General features: G+C 42.4%; 1 protein-coding gene across 1 annotated transcript in view; it reads right to left on the bottom strand.

The window, feature by feature from the left end:
* Window positions 1–18,361, bottom strand: part of Cdcp3 (CUB domain containing protein 3) — a 132,051-nt gene that overhangs the window by 11,806 nt on the left and 101,884 nt on the right. The window contains exons 41-63 of the mRNA NM_001370825.1: window positions 17,026–17,067; window positions 16,227–16,295; window positions 15,276–15,314; window positions 15,132–15,170; window positions 14,936–14,974; window positions 13,367–13,405; window positions 12,746–12,778; window positions 12,611–12,649; window positions 12,402–12,437; window positions 12,233–12,277; window positions 10,992–11,024; window positions 10,465–10,500; window positions 10,324–10,362; window positions 9,444–9,482; window positions 7,538–7,573; window positions 6,865–6,900; window positions 6,727–6,765; window positions 6,369–6,410; window positions 5,096–5,131; window positions 4,959–4,997; window positions 4,765–4,803; window positions 1,160–1,198; window positions 823–861 (exon numbers count right to left, since the gene is read on the bottom strand). Coding sequence (NP_001357754.1) covers window positions 823–861; window positions 1,160–1,198; window positions 4,765–4,803; window positions 4,959–4,997; window positions 5,096–5,131; window positions 6,369–6,410; window positions 6,727–6,765; window positions 6,865–6,900; window positions 7,538–7,573; window positions 9,444–9,482; window positions 10,324–10,362; window positions 10,465–10,500; window positions 10,992–11,024; window positions 12,233–12,277; window positions 12,402–12,437; window positions 12,611–12,649; window positions 12,746–12,778; window positions 13,367–13,405; window positions 14,936–14,974; window positions 15,132–15,170; window positions 15,276–15,314; window positions 16,227–16,295; window positions 17,026–17,067 — 912 coding nt within the window. The remainder of the gene's footprint in view (window positions 1–822; window positions 862–1,159; window positions 1,199–4,764; window positions 4,804–4,958; window positions 4,998–5,095; window positions 5,132–6,368; window positions 6,411–6,726; window positions 6,766–6,864; window positions 6,901–7,537; window positions 7,574–9,443; window positions 9,483–10,323; window positions 10,363–10,464; window positions 10,501–10,991; window positions 11,025–12,232; window positions 12,278–12,401; window positions 12,438–12,610; window positions 12,650–12,745; window positions 12,779–13,366; window positions 13,406–14,935; window positions 14,975–15,131; window positions 15,171–15,275; window positions 15,315–16,226; window positions 16,296–17,025; window positions 17,068–18,361) is intronic.

Genomic DNA, 18,361 nt, shown 5'->3' with positions numbered 1-18,361 from the left:
TCTCCAGCATCTACCTGCCATCCCAGCATTCAGTGTCACAACCAGTAGAGGTCTTCTGTGCCACAGGGGACCTAACTGGCCTCTCTTGACACCTAGTCCCTCTCTTTTCCCATCTCCTGGCCTGTTAATTTTTGTTGGACTGACGATGCTCAGAAAGTGTTTCCCCAGGAGCTGCAAGGAACATGCCTAGGGAAGAAGGGGCCTCATCTGACATTGGGAAATCGAGAAGAATGGTTTGCTTTAACCAACAGCATGGTATAAAACAAAAGAACAAATAAAGAGAATTACTGTCACAATCGTGTGTGTGTGTGTGTGTGTGTGTGTGTGTGTGTGTGTAGAAGCATGACTGGAAACCACACAACCAACAAATGAGATGTGGATCCTCTGTCCTAGTCTTCCTCAGGTTCACTTGATGCATATCAGCATGTGGGCAGAAGGCACCAGCAGTGGAAGGGCTACACTGTTGTCTATGGCCGAGTGAAGGAAATCTGAATACTGCCTCTATGGAAAGGATGCAGGGTCTCTGTGGTCATCAGGCTTATGTTGTAAACAAAGTCCTAAACACAGAGGCTTACTTCCCAAACTGAAAGAGCAAAAGCTGAAGTTGTGTATGAGTTAGGAAATGTGACAGGCTACAAAGATTACCAGCCATCTTCTCAGCTGCACCTGTGTGTAAACCAGAGAAGAGGCTACTTTAGATGACTATACTTGTGTTGGTTTTTATCTGATGCCTAATGTGACCATTAAAAAGCTCATTTTATAAGTAGAACCTGACAAACAAAAACTCATTATGTACTTTCAAAGGCAACAATGGGGACTCACCACTTGGAGAGGTCAGTTTTGCTGAGGTTGAAGAAATATCTGTAGGCAAAGAGCAGAAGAGACAAAGCTAGTTTCATTTGCCAAAGGTAAGCAGAAAAGCCCTGACTGCTTAACGTTAAAAATGTAATAGGTTAGCAGACATCTTCCCTGTTGCATCTGAGTGTGCATCTGTGTGTAAACCAAAGGAGAGGATGCTCTAACTTCTACTAAATGGCATGGAGAGCATTTTCCACCTTCTTTACTTTGTGGTCAATTTGATCATTAAGCTGGCTCACTTTCAAAATACACCTAATAAATAAGAAGTTCCTTTAGTTTAAATAGCACAATGGAGACTTGCCGTGTGGAGGGCTTGCTTCTGCTGAGGTTGACGAAGTATCTAGAGACAAAAAGAAGAGACATAGCTAGATCGTTTGCCAAATAGGAAGGGAAATGCTCTCCTTGTGTTTAAGAAATGGACTTCTGGGTATGATGGGAAACCAGAAGCTGTGTTGTGTATGTGTGAACATAATTTAAGAGGAGAACATGGTGTGCTACAACAGCTCCGGACAACTCTCTGACCCACTATCCATTGTTAGCTGTATTGCCCTGAGAACATCTCCCACAGATTGTACTATGGAAGGCCAGGTTAATTGTGAATGGAGTGTGGACTGAAGCAGAGAACAGAGCTGGTCTGCCTGATGCTGGCACCAATCTGGAACACTGCCGTTGATGCTGACCTCGTGGCCAGTGAACTCTTCATAGGACTAACACTGGAAGAGCAAGTGAACATTCCAGATGAGTCAGTCAACACTGATAGACAAGACCAAGCAGAAGTTTCAGGGGTCTACAAAAGGCATCACCAATAAACAAGACCAAGCAGAAGAATGAATGTCAGGGATCTACAACAAGCTGAAACAATAATACAGTTCCAAATACATAAAGCAGAAAAATTAACCAATATAACTTTAACTTCAAATAGATGAAGCCTAAGAGTACATGGGATAGGAGAAGGAATCCCATGGTCATGTTCATCAGCACAGGGGCATTGCAGGCCCTATGCTGTTCCTGACTGTGCTGTCGGCCAACTCCTTCCACAGCCCTCATGACACAGTCAGGACACCTCTTCCATCCCACCTCCCACAGTGGAAAGTTAAATTTGAAGACAGGGAGAAAAAGGGATCCACCAGAACCTGAGGAACCAGCTGTTGGAGCACTTGTCTTAGTTGACTGAAAATCAAATATTGGGAAACTTGAGAGGTCAGCAGCAGAATTTGTGAACTTGTTCCTAATTTTAATTAGTGTAGGGTAGATGTCATGTTCAAGTCTCTTCATGATACTTAAATAAAAAAAGTTTGAGTTCATAGACATATCTGGAGGTGTGGATGTACTGAGAAAGGCACTTTTAAATCCCATGGTCTAAGTAACAGAACATGGAAAGACACCAGCACCTTGGGACCTCTGAAAACCTTGGGTGATCTAAAAGATTTGGATCTGTTGACTGGGATGACACTGACCCAAATGTTTACCAAGAGACTGTCCTCAAGCTCCAGCCCCAGCTGATCGTCACCAAGAGAAACAGGAAGTCCCTGATTCAGACACAGAGGTTGATGCTAGGATGAAAAAGAGAGGGGGAGCAGATGGAGACGGGGAAGACAAAGACAAAAAGGAAGAAGTTGATGAAGAAGAGGATGAAGATTTGGAAGGAGAAGATCACAAAAAATGAAGTCATTGGTAAATAAGAATAATTTGGACATGATGGAGAAGTTGATGAAGATGAGGAAGAGAGCAGGAGGGGGGAGGGAGAGAGAGGGGGCGGGAGGGAGAGAGAAAGGGAGGGACAGAGGAAGAGAGGGAGAGCGGAAGAAGAGAAGAGAGAAACCGATGATGAAGGAGAAGAGTATTAATACCCCAAACAACTTCCAAAACCAGAACCATTTGTTCAGTATTGGTGGCATTGTTTGTAGCTTTGGTAGCTGTTTACAAAAGGGTAGCTGTGAAATGAAGCCTAGGAGACCCACCTGCCCAAAGAGTCAAGAGTGGTTCCTGTGACAGTCTGCCTTTTTCCACTTCCTTTCCCATTGGTATCCTCCATTACCAATCTTGGGAACTTTGCTCCAGCAAGATTGTTAAGGTTGTTAATTTTTCATGTACATCTCTTGATGACATATGGATAGCTATGATTGGTGAGTGATCTGTGGCTCCCATAAGGTTGTAACAACACTTTTACTCTCTGTACAATGAGAAAAGGCTTGCTAAATAAAGCCCTAATCTTTGGGGTCAGAAAATAACATGCAACAGGGAGGAAAGCCTGGTCAACACGTTGGGTATCTATAGAAGAATGAAATCAGCTTTGTGCATCTCACTCACAAGGTAAGAAAATTCCGTTTAAAGATACAGAACTAGGCAAAACGTTTCTAGATAGACTCCATTAGCAGAGTAAATAAATTAAATAATTGAAAAATGTGAGTACATGAAACTTAAAATCTTCTGCACAGCAAAAGAAGCCATCAACAGAGTAAACACACTGCCTACGAAGTGGGAGGAAATCTCTTCCAGCTATCATTCAGATAGGTGGTTATTATCTGGAATACACAAGAACTGCAAAAATTAAATCCCTAAATCCTAAAACTGCCATTCAATGTCGGGACTGGTGGATGGAATAGACAGTTTGCAAAGAAAAGAAACATAAATGGTCAGCATTTTTGAAGTTGTTCAACATCCCTAGCCCATCAGGAAAATGCAGGGTAAGATACTTCCAGGACTAGCTCAGTGGTTAGAACAAGTGCTGTTCCTGCAGAAGACTCAGGCACTCACATCACAGGGATAACTGTTTGTGTGCTCCTGGTGGTCTAACGCCCTCTTCCAGACTCAGAGAGCACCTGCATTCATGTGTGCACATACTTACACACAGTCTCATACACAAAGTTTTAAAAAGTAGCCTACTTCCCTCTTAACCCACTCAGAGTGGCTACCATTAAGAAATTAAATGACCAGATGATCATGTCATGAAAATGTGGGGGTACTCCACATATCCACTGCTGGTGGAAGTGTAAACAGTTAGAGTCACCATAAAGATCACGTGGTTGTTTCTCATAAAACTAAATTAGGATTACCATCTGACCCAGCTGCTAATGTGAGTGTGTGCCCAAAGGAATCTAAGTCCTGCCACAGAGACATTGGCAGAATGATGTTTATTGTTACCATATCAAAGTAGCTAGCTGTTCATCACCAGATGCATGGGTAATGAAAATGTAATACACACAGACACACAGACATAGACACACACACGCGCACACACACACACACACACACACTGGAGTCTTATTTATCTGTAAAGAAAATTTAAATTACGAACTCTGTAAGAATATTGATGCAACTGGAAATTATTATATTACATGAAGTAACAAAATCAGAAAGACAAATACCACATTCTCTATCATATGCAGATCATAGATATATATCAGTGTGGAGATATGTCAAGAAACAGAGAGGGGCCGTGGAAGGAGAAAAGGAGATTTTAAGAAAGGAGAGGGAAATAGAACATATGTGACAAAACAGAAGGGGGTTACTAGAAATAGAATGTTACAAATATGCAGTATGTGTGTGTGTGTGTGTGTGTGTGTGAGAGAGAAAACAAACAACAAAGTGTATATAAAAACAATGCACTAAAACTATTCATTATGTTTGCTCATTAAAAAAGCAACTAAAACAAATTATGGTTTAGAAAGAAAGAAGGAAAGAAAGAAAGAAAGAAAGAAAGAAAGAAAGGAAGGAAGAAGGAAGGAAGAAAGAAAGAAGGAGAGAAAGAAAGAAAGAAAAAAGGAAGGAAGGAAAGAAAGAGAGAGAGAGAGAGAGAAAGAGAGAGAGAGAGAGAGAAGGAAAGAAAGAAAGAAAGAAAGAAAGAAAGAAAGAAAGAAAGAAAGAAAGAAAGAAAGAAAGAAAGAAAATATCAGAAATCATTACCAGAGGAGCCCGAGTCTTCTGCCGAGGTTGAAGATGTGTCTGTGTAGAAACACAGAGAAGTGGCACTTAAAAAAAAAAACTCACTGATTTGTATTCGATGTCAAAGTGGTCAGTAAACAAGCTCCTTTTCTAAGTTTAACACGACACCCAAGCAGCTCAGCTCAGTATATTAATCATCAGAGCAGAGGACTTACCAGTTGCAGAGCTCGATTCTGCTGAGGTTGAAGATGTATCTAGAGACAGAAAGCAGACACACAACGGGTGTGCATTTGCCAACTTGAGCAAAGGCTGAAATTGTGTTTTACTTGAGAAATGTGATAGGAAGTATTACCCGAAGAGGTCTTTTCTGCAGAGGTTGAAGATGCATCTGTGAAAAAACACAGAAAACAGGATTAAAAATGGGTATCTTTTCATTGATCTTTGGTTAGTGGCTAATACAACCATTAAGTAGGTTCCTTTCCTAAATACAATATGACAAATAAGAAACGTATATATGTTAATGGAGGCACAGGTTCCTGGGTTGCAGAACATGAGGAAATAAAGCCTGGACCACGCTGGAAGCTTTCTCTCTGCTGGCTGGTTTTCACAGTGCTGGAAGGTTCTACCCAGATCGCTCAGAGGGAATTTCCATAAATCGTCTCCCTCAGCTGTGACGCTCTAATACTGTACTACTAACACGCTACATACGATGTGCTCACAGCTGCAAGAGGAGTGCGATTGTTCTGCTTTCTGACTGGATTTGAAGTTCTTGCTAAGGAAGGGGGTGTATATCTAGTATTGCAAACCTGGTCTGAGGAGGTGATGAGCCCTAGTGGAGAAGGCTCTGCAGCTGTCTTGCTGAGTGGGCACAATGTGCCTGCCAAATAAATACTTACGGTTATGCCCATAGGTTACTGTTGCTGCCGGGTTTGACCAGAACAGCTTGTTTTGGCAAGGGTTTGTGGTTATTTCAGACCCACAGCTGGCCAAAGTGTTGAGAATAAGTGACTTTTGTGCTCAGCCCCAATTAAGACATCAGTATTACCTCTTCCAGGTCTCAGGAAACAGCATGAAAGAGAGAGTAGAAAGAATATAACAACAGGTGGAAATCCTAGAATGTTCTAGAACATTGTCTGCGGGACACAAGATAGATGTTGCACCCTTGACTCTCAGCAGCTGTAATTATTGGCACAAGACTTGCACAAGAGTGGACTCATCACCATCTTATCATGGAAAGAAGGGGAGCTTGAGGCCTAGCTTCTCCCTAAGGCAGTTGATGATGTGGAGGGAAAGTGAGGGGGAGGGGCTTTCATCAGCGTGGTAGCCATTGATAAGTTGTCTGTGTTCTTATAAATAAGCCCTCACCTCTGCTTTGCTAAGTAATCTTAATTAAACGGATTAGCTCATAAAGTAAAGACATGAAATTAGAAGAGGGCCTAGCTAGGAAGAGGAACAGAGTTGGTAAGGGTGTGAGGGCACAGGGGAGGTAACAGAGGTGAATGTAATCAAAACACACTGCACACAGTGTGAAATGGTCACCACAAGACTCAGTATTAGGCATAGTTAAGATGTGCTAAGACAAAAAGCGCTTCTCATTAGTTAAAACAACACATGGAAGACCTTACCACTTGACTCCCCACTCCTTTCTGTTGAGGTTGAAGACATATCTGTGAGCATAGAGAAGAAGAAATGAATGGAGGATCACTTTCCAAACAGACAGCTGAAAGACTATGATTGTGTTCCACTTAAGAAATGTAATGGGTTGAAAAGATCACCAGAGGAGATGCTCTTTGCGGTGATGCAGGTCGGATCTGTGTGTGACCCCAGACAACAGGATGCTTTGAGTAGAGTGATGTTGGGGGTAGTTTTCACTCACTTTACTTTGTGATTAGTGTGGTTATTTAAATACGTTTACCGTCCAAATAAAACACAAACAATAAGGAATTTGCTTCATTCGTTAAGCAGCATGATAGGGGGCTTTACCACTTGGAGAACTTGCTTCTGCTGAGGCTGAAGAACTATCTATACACAAAGAGAAATATATATTTATATAGTTCGCAAAACAGGAAAAAAAGGGATGTCATTTGTTATGTTAAAAATATGACAGGTAGAAAACATTACCAGAGGCGCTATCTTCTGCAGAGCCTGAAGATGCATCTGTGTATAAAACCAGGAAATGGGGAGTTGTAAAATTAGCATCGTGGGCTGAGCTCAGCAGGTAAAGCACTTGCACTGAAAACTTGTGAATCTTGAATCCATCCCTAGAACTCACATAACAATGCCTGGAGTTGTGTGTGCTTGTGACCCCAGGACTGGGAAGGCAGAGACAAAAGGAACCCCTTGCCTGTGGCCAGTCACTGTAGCCGGGCCAATGAGAAGCCCTGTCTCAAAGGGGATGGATGATGCTACTGAGGTTGATGCTCAACATTGTTTTCACCGTCCACATCCTCATCCACACGGGTACCAGGAACCCTGAACAGGCATATGCACTATCACACAGGAACGTGTGCATACATATGCACACGCACACGCACACACATGCACTGGGTATTTTTGCTTTTTTAATCTTTTGACAAGGCAATCATTAACTAGAGTTATTTTTTAAGCACAACAAACTAGCTGAATATGTAAGCAGCACAAAGAGGGAGTCTACCAGGTGAAGAGCTTGCTTCTGTTGAACTTGAAGAAACAGCTATAAATCCATAGGGGAAGGGGCATGCTTAGCCTGTTTCTCTAAAGAGGAAAAGGTGTGGTTGTATTTAAATTAATGGAAGTGACGGGATGAAAACATTACCTGAAGAGGTCTCCTCCGCCGAGGCTAAAGATGCATCTGTGTGTAACCCAGAGAACAGGATGATTTAAAAGATGACTGTCTTTGCTGATCTTTGCATTGTGGTCAATATGACTTAAGTAGATTAATTTTCTAAATACAACATGGCAAACAGGAAAACTCTGTTGCTGAAGATAGCACACAGTCTGCTGGCAGGATAGGCAGAAATGAAGCTGGAACTGAGCTGGAAGCTTTCCCCCCACTGGCTAGCTCTCACAGGGTCAGAAGGTACTGTGCAAATTCATCATCAGCAACACGTCTCGGCTGTGAGCCCTGCAGGCTACAGTACTGACCGTTCAGGCCATATATGCCCACTGGTGTAAGAGAAGTGTGACTGTTGGAGGTGTGACTAACTCTTTTCTAACTGAATGTAAGGCTACTCCATAGAAGTTTTGTATTAAAACCCGGTCAAAAGTTCATGGTACCCTAGGCTCTAGTGGCAAAACTATGTTTGTTGTTTTGCTAAATCGATGTGACATGGCTGTCAAATAGACATCTAAGTAATTGTGCTTAGATTAGTCCTGGGTTTAGCTTTGGTCTCAGGAGTTTCTTTGGGCAACGGGTACTATTTACTATATAGACTTATAACTGATCTAAATGATGATTGATGGCTTGAACACAGCTTTAAATGGGCTAAGATTAGGGGATATCATGTAGTAGTAAGTAGGTTTATCATGAATTTCATTGAAGTTTGTCTAGCTCTAATGACTTGTACTTCATTATAAAGAACATATTAAACACTTTAAAAATAAATCAAGTGTAAAAGCTGGAGGAAGGGGCGGGTATGGAGTGATATAATTGCACTGTGGCCTCTCTGCCACTGTAATTACCTACACACCACTTCCCCAAGGTTGAGCCTATACATGGTCATGGAAGTGGGAGAGACCTACGAAGCCTGCCACTCCCTAAGGGTCCATACAATAACTGATTGCAGTGGGAGGGGGAGACATGTATTCAGTGGCATAGCCACGGCTAAGGTGCCAATGCTTTCAGAAAGAACTCCTCGACTATACTTCTCCAGTCACCCAAATCAACTCATGGGTCCATAAAATGGAAAGCACCAAAGTAGAAGAGGAACTGGGAAGAGAAACAGGGTTAGGAGTAGTGTGAGGAGGAGCAGAGGGAGCACGGGGAGTGCATACCATCAAAATATGTTATGTACTCTATGAACGTTTCATAATGAAATTCACTATTCTGTATAATTAAATGTTTTTTTTTTAAAGGGAGAGATTGCTCTGTGGTTAAGACTGCTTGCTGTTCTTCCAGAGGACTCAAGTTCACGTTCCAGCACTCACATTGGTGGCTCACAGCCATCTGTAACTCCAGCTCTAGTTGGATCCAAAGTCTCTGGTAACCTTGGGTACCCACACTCATGTGTATAGCATATACATGTGCATGTATGTATATATAACTAAGATTTTTTTTTAACAAGTATTAAGTTATATAACATATAACTAAGATCTTAAAAAAGCATTTCATTGTTTAAACAACACAGTGAAGGACTTTACCACTTGGCTCTCTACTCTTCCCTTCGGTTGAGGTTGAAGACATGTCTATGATCACAGAGAAGAAGAAATGGATGTACAATCACTTTCCAAACAAAACCCAGAAAGACTACGATTGTGTTCCACTCAAGAAATGCAATGAGCTGAAAAGATCACCGGAGGAGATGCTCTCTGCAGTGATGCAGGACGAATCTGGGTGTGACTCCAGACAACAGGATGCTTTGAAATGAGTAGTGATGTTGGGGGTAGTTTTCACCCACTTTACTTTGGGATGAATGTGAATATTAAGTAAGTTTACTGTCTAAAAATACCACAGCAAATGAGGACCTTCTTCACTAGTTAAGAAGCACAATGAGGGGTTTTACCATTTGGAGAGCCTGCTTCTGCCGAGGCTGAAGAAACGCCTATAGACAAAGAAAGAAGAGGCGTGGCCAGGTCATTTGCCAAGTAGGAAGAGTAAAAGCTTTCACTGTATCTAAGACCTATGACGGGCAGAAAATTTACAGATGAAGGATCTTCTGCTGGTGAAGATGCAACTATGTATAAACCCAGAAAATATTATGCCTTAAAATTCGTATATTCAATTGGGAGGATGGCTCGGTAGGTAAAGTGCTTACCTTACAGATATGTGAACCTGAGATCAACTTGTGGAGTCCATATAAAAACGCAGGGAGTGGTGGTGTGCACTCTGTTCCCAGCACAGAGGAGACAGAGCAAGGAGGATCCCTATAGCTCTGTGTTCAGCCACTCTAGACTAGGTAGTGAGCTCTGGGCCAATGGGAGACTCTATCTCAAAGGAAGTGGACAAACATTCCTGGAGATAACATCTGAGGTTGTCCTCTAAGCTCTCTCTCTCTCTCTCTCTCTCTCTCTCTCACACACACACACACACACACACACACACATACACACACAAGAAAGGTGTTCACGTTTTTCACACAAACACAACATCCATGAATGTATGGAAGATGAGTTTCTTGTCATTGGGCTTTATTTTATGGTCAATGTACTTATTATTTTTTTTCATTGGATATTTTATTTATTTACATTTCAAATGTTATCCCCTTTCCTGGTTTCCCCTCTGGAAACCCCTTCTCCCATCCTCCCTCTCCCTGCTTCTATGAGGGTGCTCCTCCACCCACCCACCCACCAGTCAATGTAATTATTAAATAGACTCATGGTCTAAATTACAACATGACTTATAAATTAATTTAATTTAGCTATACAGAATATTGGGGACATTACCAGTTGGAGACCCCGATTCTGCTGAGGATGAAGAAATGTCTATAAACCAAGAGAAATATAAATTTAGATAATTTGCCAAACAGAAAGAAAAAAGGCTGTCATTTGTCTAACTTAAAAACCATGACAGGCAGAAAACATTACCTGAGGAGCTATCTTCTGCAGAGCCTGAAGACACATCTGGGTAGAGAGCCAGAAAACGAGAATTTATAAAATTAGCATCATAGGCTGAGTGCATGACTCGGTAGGTAAAGTCACTTGCCTTAAAACTTGTGAATCTGGGATCCTTTCCCAGAACCCATGTTAAACTGCCTGGAGTTGTGTGTGCTTGTGACCCCAACACTGGGAAAGCAGAGACAAGAGGAACCCTGTGCCTATGGCCAGCACTCTAGCCTAATTAGTGAGCTCCAGGCCAAATGAGAGACCCGCCTTTACATATGTGTATACATAGGCACAAGAACACCTGAACAATACATGAACATGTATGTGCACACACACCCATATGTATGTATGTATCATCACAATAGGGGACTAACCAGTTGAAGATCTTACTTTTGCTGAAGAAATAGCTGTAGATAAGAGAGGAGGAGATGTACCTGGATTCCTTTACCAAAAGGAAAGAGGAAAAGCTCTGACTATGTTTAATAAATTTGGCAGTCAAAACACATTACCAGAGGAGGTATCCACTGAGGTTGAAGATGCATCTGTGTATAAACCCAGAAAATGAGATGCTTTAAAGTGGGTAGCTTTCTCTGATATTTATTTTGTGGTCAATGTGATTATTCTAAGTACAACATCACAAATAGGAAAACCATCTTTGTTGCTGAAGATAGCACACAGTCTGCTGGCAGGACAGGCAGATATGAAGCTGAAACTGAGCTGGAAGCTTTCTCCCCACTGGCTAGCTCTCACAGTCTTGGAAGGTACTGTGCAGATTCCTGGGAAAGAACTGTCATCAGCAACACGTCTCAGCTGTGAGCCCTGCAGGCTATAATACTGACCTTTCAGGCCAGAGAAGCCCACTGGCACAGGAGTCACATAACTGGAAGTAGCCAACTCCTTCCTAGGTAGAGTCAAACTTATTCTCATGGAGGCAATTTTTGTGTGGCACTGAAAACCTGCCCTGGAGATGTGAAATGTCTCAGTGGGGAAGATATTTCTGCTGATTTTCTAAGGGAATGTGGTGTGCCTGTCAATTTTTCTTTGAAATGTTTATATTTACACCCACAGATTAGTACAGCTGTCAGCTTTGATCAGAGAAGCGCTCCCCTTGCAGGGGTTGATGGCTCCTGAAGAAACTCATAACTGGTCAAAGTTCTCATAGCGAGTCACCATGGAATGGGGCCTCTGGATCACCCTTTCCGAGTGTCAGGGCATATCACAATGAGAGAGAGGATGGCAAGGGAAGCATGTGAGGATGAGTGAAAGGTGGAGTGTGGTGGATGTGGCCGGTGGGCTCCTGAACTCTCGGCAGCTGTGATTATCTGCACTGGACAAGCATAAGCTCAGCCTCATCGTCATCCCATCATGGAGAAGGGAGGAGACCTCACCCCTCCCTGAGGGTCGATAGAGAGTGAATGGGAGAGAAAGACAGTTTCTTCAGTGGTGTAGCCCTGGTAAGTTGCCAACAATCTTACAAATAACACCCTGCTGGGGAACTCCTAATAACTTAATTAAACTGATTAGTTCATGAAATAAAGATATGAGAATAGAAGATGGCCAAGCTGGGAAGAGAAACAAAATTAGAGAGTGTGAGGGACCAGGAGGGCGTGATGAGGGTCACTACAGTATATACATGTATGATCATGTCATAATTAAACCTTTTACGTATAATTAATATGTGATAATAAAATTCCTCAAAGACAAACCCTACATTTCATTAGTTAAAATACAATACCGTGAAGGACCTTACCAGTTGGCTCTCCACTCGTCCCTTCTGCTGAGGATGAAGACATATCTATAAACAAAAAGAAGAAGACATGTCTGTGTGGCCACTTTCCAAACAGAAAGAAAAAGAGCTCTGATCATTTAGTAAGAAACTTGACAGTCAAACAAACAAACAAAACCCAAAAAGCCATTACCAGAGGATATCTCTTCTGCTGAGGCCGAAGATGCATCTGTGTGTAAACCCAGAGAACAAGATGCTCTAACATAGGTGCAGCAATACTTGGGTGTTTTCACTATCTTTACCTTGTGGTCAGAGTGACCACTAAGTGGGTTCACTGTCTAATACAGCATGACAAATAAGAGACTCATCTCATTGGCTAAGCAGCACAATGTGGGCCTTTACCGTGTGAAGAACTTGTGTCTGCTGAGGGTGAAGAAATGCCTACAGACAGAGATAAAAAGAGGCACATCCAGATTGTTTACCAACTAGAAGGAAGAAAGGCTCTCATCGCATTTAAATTGATGGAGAAAACATTACCAGAGGAGGTCGCTTCCACTGACGAAGATACACCTGCGTATAAATCCAGAAAAAAGATCAGATGCTTTAAAATCAGTGTCCTAGGCTGGAAGAATGACCCAGCTGGTGAACCTGAGCTCAATTCCCAGAAGTTTTGTAAAAAGTGCTGGGAATGCCAGTGTGTGCTTGTAATCTCAGCACTGGGGAGACAGAGATACGAGGCTCCATGCGACTTACTGGCCAATCGCTCTAGCCTAACTAGTGAGCTCCGGGCTAATGAAAGGCCTGTCCCAAAGGAAGTGTGTGATATTTCTTCTCCTGTCTCCACATACACATGCACCTTCACATGTGAACACACATGCATGCATTCAGAAAAAAATGATCGTCTTTCATTGATCTTTGCCTTGTAGTCAATATGCGCCTTAAATAGGCTCATTCTCCAAATACAACATGACGAATAAGGATATTATCTCATCAGTTAAATGACACTATGAAACTTTACCAGCTGAAGAAGTCACCTTTTCTGAACTTGAAGGCATGCATATGAATGAAAAGTAGAAGAAACATCGAGGGTCAGTTGCCAAAAAGAAAGAAGAAAATCTCTGATTGTATTAAAGAAATGTGATACTCAGAAAACATTACCTGAAGATGTTTCCTCCTCTTCTGAGGTTGACGATGAATCTGTGTACAAACCCAGAGACAGGAAGCTTTGAAATGAGTGTTTTTTTAATTGATCCTTGCTTTGTAGTTCATATGATCATTCAGCAGATTAATTTTCTAAATATGACATGACAAATAAGGAATCCATCTCTGCTGCTGGAGACACCACATGCTTTGCTTGCTGGGTCTACAGAAATCAGGGTGGGACTGAGATGTAAGCTTTCTTCTTGCTGGCTAGCTGTCACTGTGCTGGATGGTATTATTCAGACTGTTGGGGAAGCCGTGCCACCAACAGTCTTCCTGAACTTGGCATGTTTTATTTTTGATTTGCCAGGTGAGATGCACCCGTTGGTGTATAGGGTAGGTATAACCAATTCTTTTCTGCTTGGATTTGAGAATGCCCTCTAGGAGTCTAGTTCTGTAATCCTGGTCAAAAGTCCATGGTATAGGAGGTGATAGGTCTGGTGGGAGAGGTACTGATGCTATTTTACTAAATAGAATTTATATGGCTGTTAAGTTGACATCTAAATAATTGTTTATGACTGTAGATTGGTGGTAGCTTCTGCTTTGGTCAGAAAAGCTTCTTTTTGCTGTGGGTAGTGGATACTGCAGAGATTCATAAATGTTCAAAATGTTAATAACAACTGACTTAAAGGTTCAGCTCTAAGCAGGACCATGTCATCCCCTCCAACCAAGCTCAGGGACCATTGCTGAAGAGGAGCTAGGTTGCTTGTGAGTTTCATTTAAGTTTGTGGCTAGTTATAAATAACAACTCGTACTGCATCTGAAGGAAAAAGGAAGCTTGAAAACAGAACGTAAGTTCTACATAAAGGGTCACAGTGATTTTGTCATGCCACCTTCTAGGCGTGGTGTGCCTATGGCTCTCTCGAGACTTCAGACTTCCTGTGTCTTGACTTGAGCAAGACTGAGCCCACTATAATTCTGTCACAGAGAGGGGCACCTATGAAGCCCTTTCCCTCTCTGAGGGGTTATTGACAGTAAATGTTGGCTTAGGAGGGAGACATATTTTCTTTACTGCTCTGGCCACTGCTCCTGCAAATAACCCCCTGTCTCTACCCCTATAAGTAGCCCAATTTATACTCATTGGTTCTTACATACACACAAATGCACACACACACACACACACACACACACACACACACACACACACCACTTGGAAGTAGAAGAGGGAGATGATCAGGAGTGAGAGGGTACAAGAGAAGATAATGGGGTAAATCAGATAAAAATACAGTATGTACAAATGTATGAAATGTCAAAATGAAGTCCATTATCAAGTATCATTTAAACATGCTAATAAACATTAAAAATGAACATTAATAAATTAAAATAAAATTTAAAAATGAACAGATCTCTGTAGTTCAGTAACACCATGGGGCACTTTGCCAGTTGGAGAGGTTGCTTCTGCTGACACTGAAGTAGTATCAGTAAAGAAAAACAAGAAGAAACTTACTTATAACCACCTCCCCCCACACAGAAAGATTAAAAGCACCGAGTATATTTAACTTCAGAAATACAAACTAGAAATGTTACCAGAGGACGTCTCCTCTTCTGCTGAGACTGAAGATGCACCTGTGTAGAAACCCAGAGAACAGGCTGTTTTACAATGAGCAGAGCAATGCTGGTTGTGTCTCCTCATTGGCCTTTACTTTGTGGCCAATATCATTAAGTAGGGTCACTTTCTAAACACAACATGACCAATAAGAAACAACACAGTGGGGGACTTTACCATTTGGAGGTCTTGATTCTGTTGAAGTTGAAGATGTGCCTATAGACAAAGAGAAAGAGGCATTCTTGGTTCATTTGCTTAATAGAAAGGGGGAAATGTTTCACAGGAAGGAAAACAAAACGACATGACATCAGCGAGCATTACCAGAGGAGGTCTTCCCTTCTGTGGAGGTTAAAGACACACCTGTAAGCAAATCCAGAGCAAGAGTTGTTACCTGGGTGTTTGGGAAATGACTCCCAAGCATGAGAACCTGAATTTGATCCCCAGAACCCATATCAAAGTCAAGGCCTGGTGGTATGCACTTTTAATCCTGACACTGGGAAGACAAAGACAGGAGGATCTGGGCTCGCTGGCCAGCTGGGGTAGTCTAACTGGTGAACTCCAGGCCAAGGAGAGATCCGGTTTGTAAAGAAGTGGTTGGTATTTCTGAGGAAGACATCTGAGAGTGTTCTGTGGTCTATACACATGTGCACATGTGCATGTGTACATGCACACATATATGTTATACATATGAACATACTTAGGCATTTGCATACACATAAATACAATATACATATACTTGCATGCATACACATATGAAATGAATGTCCTTTCATTGATATTTATGTTGTGGTCAAAAGGATCATTGAACAAGTTAAATTCTCTTTTTAATACAACACGATAAGTGGGCAATCTATCTCACTAGATTAAACAACACAATGGAGACTGGATGCCCCATTGATGGTGAACGAATGTCAAAGAGACTCAGCAGCAATGTAAGTAGTTATTTAGCTAAGCAAGCATCTTAGAACCAAAAAGAGCATTTAAATTACCCATTGGAGTGGTTATAGGTGGAGTATGTATGTGTATGTATGTATGGGGGTGTTGTGTGTTGGAAGCTGCGGTGTGTGTGTGTGTGTGTGTGTGTGTGTGTGTGTGTGTGATGTTCGAAACTCTGACCTGGCTAAGGAGCTCTCTTCTTTCTACTAATCCTCCTACCACCTTGTTCCTGGTGCTGGATCTGGTTTGATGAGCCACTCTGCTCAAAGGCAATGACAACCGCCCTCAAGCCTGCCCTTATTTTAGCCCCAGTATTGTGGCAACCACCCTACCTACCTGTGCAGTGTGGTGGGCACAGGCCCTTATCAGGCAAAGGAGTTACTGCTACCAGAGTAGGGGTGATGCCTGATATGAAACACAAGGGGACATCAGTCAACTGATGGGAAGTTTTCACTCTTTTTCTAGTTACACTCAATCAACCCCATCATTATTGCCATCTGCCTTTGTTGTTGGGGAAACTGATATGAAGCAATGTTGTTTCATGTCTGAGTAATTTAAAACATCCAGTTTCAAAGCACACACTGTGATGCTATAAACTAAATCTTTCCTGAGATAAAACCTGCCTCTTGCATGATAAAGACTCATTAGGAAGAATACCATTCTCTTTGTGTTGTGATACAGTACAAGATATAGTGAGGTATCTCAAAGGACAGTGGAGTAAGTGGGCATGTTTGTTCCATATCACTGTTGTAGCATCTACTAGCATCCCTGCCATTGCCAATATGGGGCTAGCCCTACCTGTCCATATACCCCACCATTCACCTTTTTCTAATGTTCATTGGGTAGGAAGGCCAGATTGCCAAGTGCTAAGAGCATATAAGAAGCAGCAACCCACTGGCAGGCTGTGAGAGAAGCTTTGTGGAATGCCCCAACATGAATGCAAGCACTAGACTTGAACTTGAGCCTGGGGTCTTGACTCGGCTGCGTAAAGGCTCCTGGTATACTTCTGGGATCCTGTCTATTCCCACTAAGTGACTCTTGGAGAACCAGGAGTAAAACTGTGTTCTCTTGGCAGAATTCCAACATCATTTTATCCCCGATAAGAAGTGAGTGTCAAAATGAGCAGAAAACTTACCAGTTGTGAGGACTGAAACTGTGGCTGGATTTGAGGTAGGAACTGTTGAACCAGCAGGGTAAGGAAATTGTAATTAAATGTCATCCTTGTCAATCAAGTTTATTTGTAAAAGTAAATGACCCCACTCATGAATGTGTCCTAATACATTTGATACTACATTGTTCCCATTGGATTTCCTCTTTTTTTTGTCTTGTAAAATTAAAAGGAGTTAGCGTAGCAAGGCACTGCATAGGGATGATGCCAAAAGACCTGGCTCCCAGTGCCTATGTAACAGAGTGTGTGACCTTGGGCAAGTCCTGAATCTCTACACTTCAGCTACTGCATGGGAAGGTCTACCCAGTGATCTTCAGTGTCTGTGACCTGCTTTTAGAAATCCAGACTCAGCTTCCAAACGCTGACACCATTGCATACACTAGCAAGATTTTGCTGAAAGGACCCAGATAGAGCTGTCTCTTGTGAGACTAGGTCGGGGCCTAGCAAACACATAAGAGGATGCTCACAGTCAGCTATTGGATGGATCACAGGGCTCCCAATGGAGGAGCTAGAGAAAGTACCCAAGGAGCTAAAGGGGTCTGCAACCCTATAGGTGGAACAACATTATGAACTAACCAGTACCCCAGAGCTCTTGACTCTAGCTGCATATGTAGAGGATGCTCACAGTCAGCTATTGGATGGATCACAGGGCTCCCAATGGAGGAGCTAGAGAAAGTACCCAAGGAGCTAAAGGGGTCTGCAACCCTATAGGTGGAACAACATTATGAACTAACCAGTACCCCAGAGCTCTTGACTCTAGCTGCATATGTATCAAAAGATGGCCTAGTCGGCCATCACTGCAAAGAGAGGCCCATTGGACTTGCAAACTTTATATGCCCCAGTACAGGGGAACGCCAGGGCCAAAAAGGGGGAGTGGGCGGGTAGGGGATTGGGGGGTGGGTATGGGGGACCTTTGGGATAGCATTGAAAATGTAAATGAGGAAAATACCTAATTAAAAAAAAAAAGAAAGTGAACTATGTTTGGTTCCCAGCCCTCCATGGTGGCTCACAAATATCCATAACTCCCTTCTGGGAAATCTGAGGCTCTCCTCTGACTTCTGTCAGCAGCAGGCACATACACGCATGCAAGCAAAACATTCACGCACATAAAAATAAAACAAGCCGGGCATGGTGGCACACGCCTTTTATCCCAGCACTCGGGAGGCAGAGGCAGGCGGATTTCTGAGTTCGAGGCCAGCCTGGTCTACAAAGTGAGTTCTAGGATAGCCAGGGCTATACAGAGAAACCCTGTCTTGAAAAACCAAAAAACAAACAAACAAACAAACCCAAAAAACAAACAAAC

This window comes from Mus musculus, chromosome 7 (assembly GCF_000001635.26).
Source record: "Mus musculus strain C57BL/6J chromosome 7, GRCm38.p6 C57BL/6J".
Taxonomy (NCBI): domain Eukaryota; kingdom Metazoa; phylum Chordata; class Mammalia; order Rodentia; family Muridae; genus Mus; species Mus musculus.
This window is presented reverse-complemented; position numbering and strand designations above follow the sequence as displayed.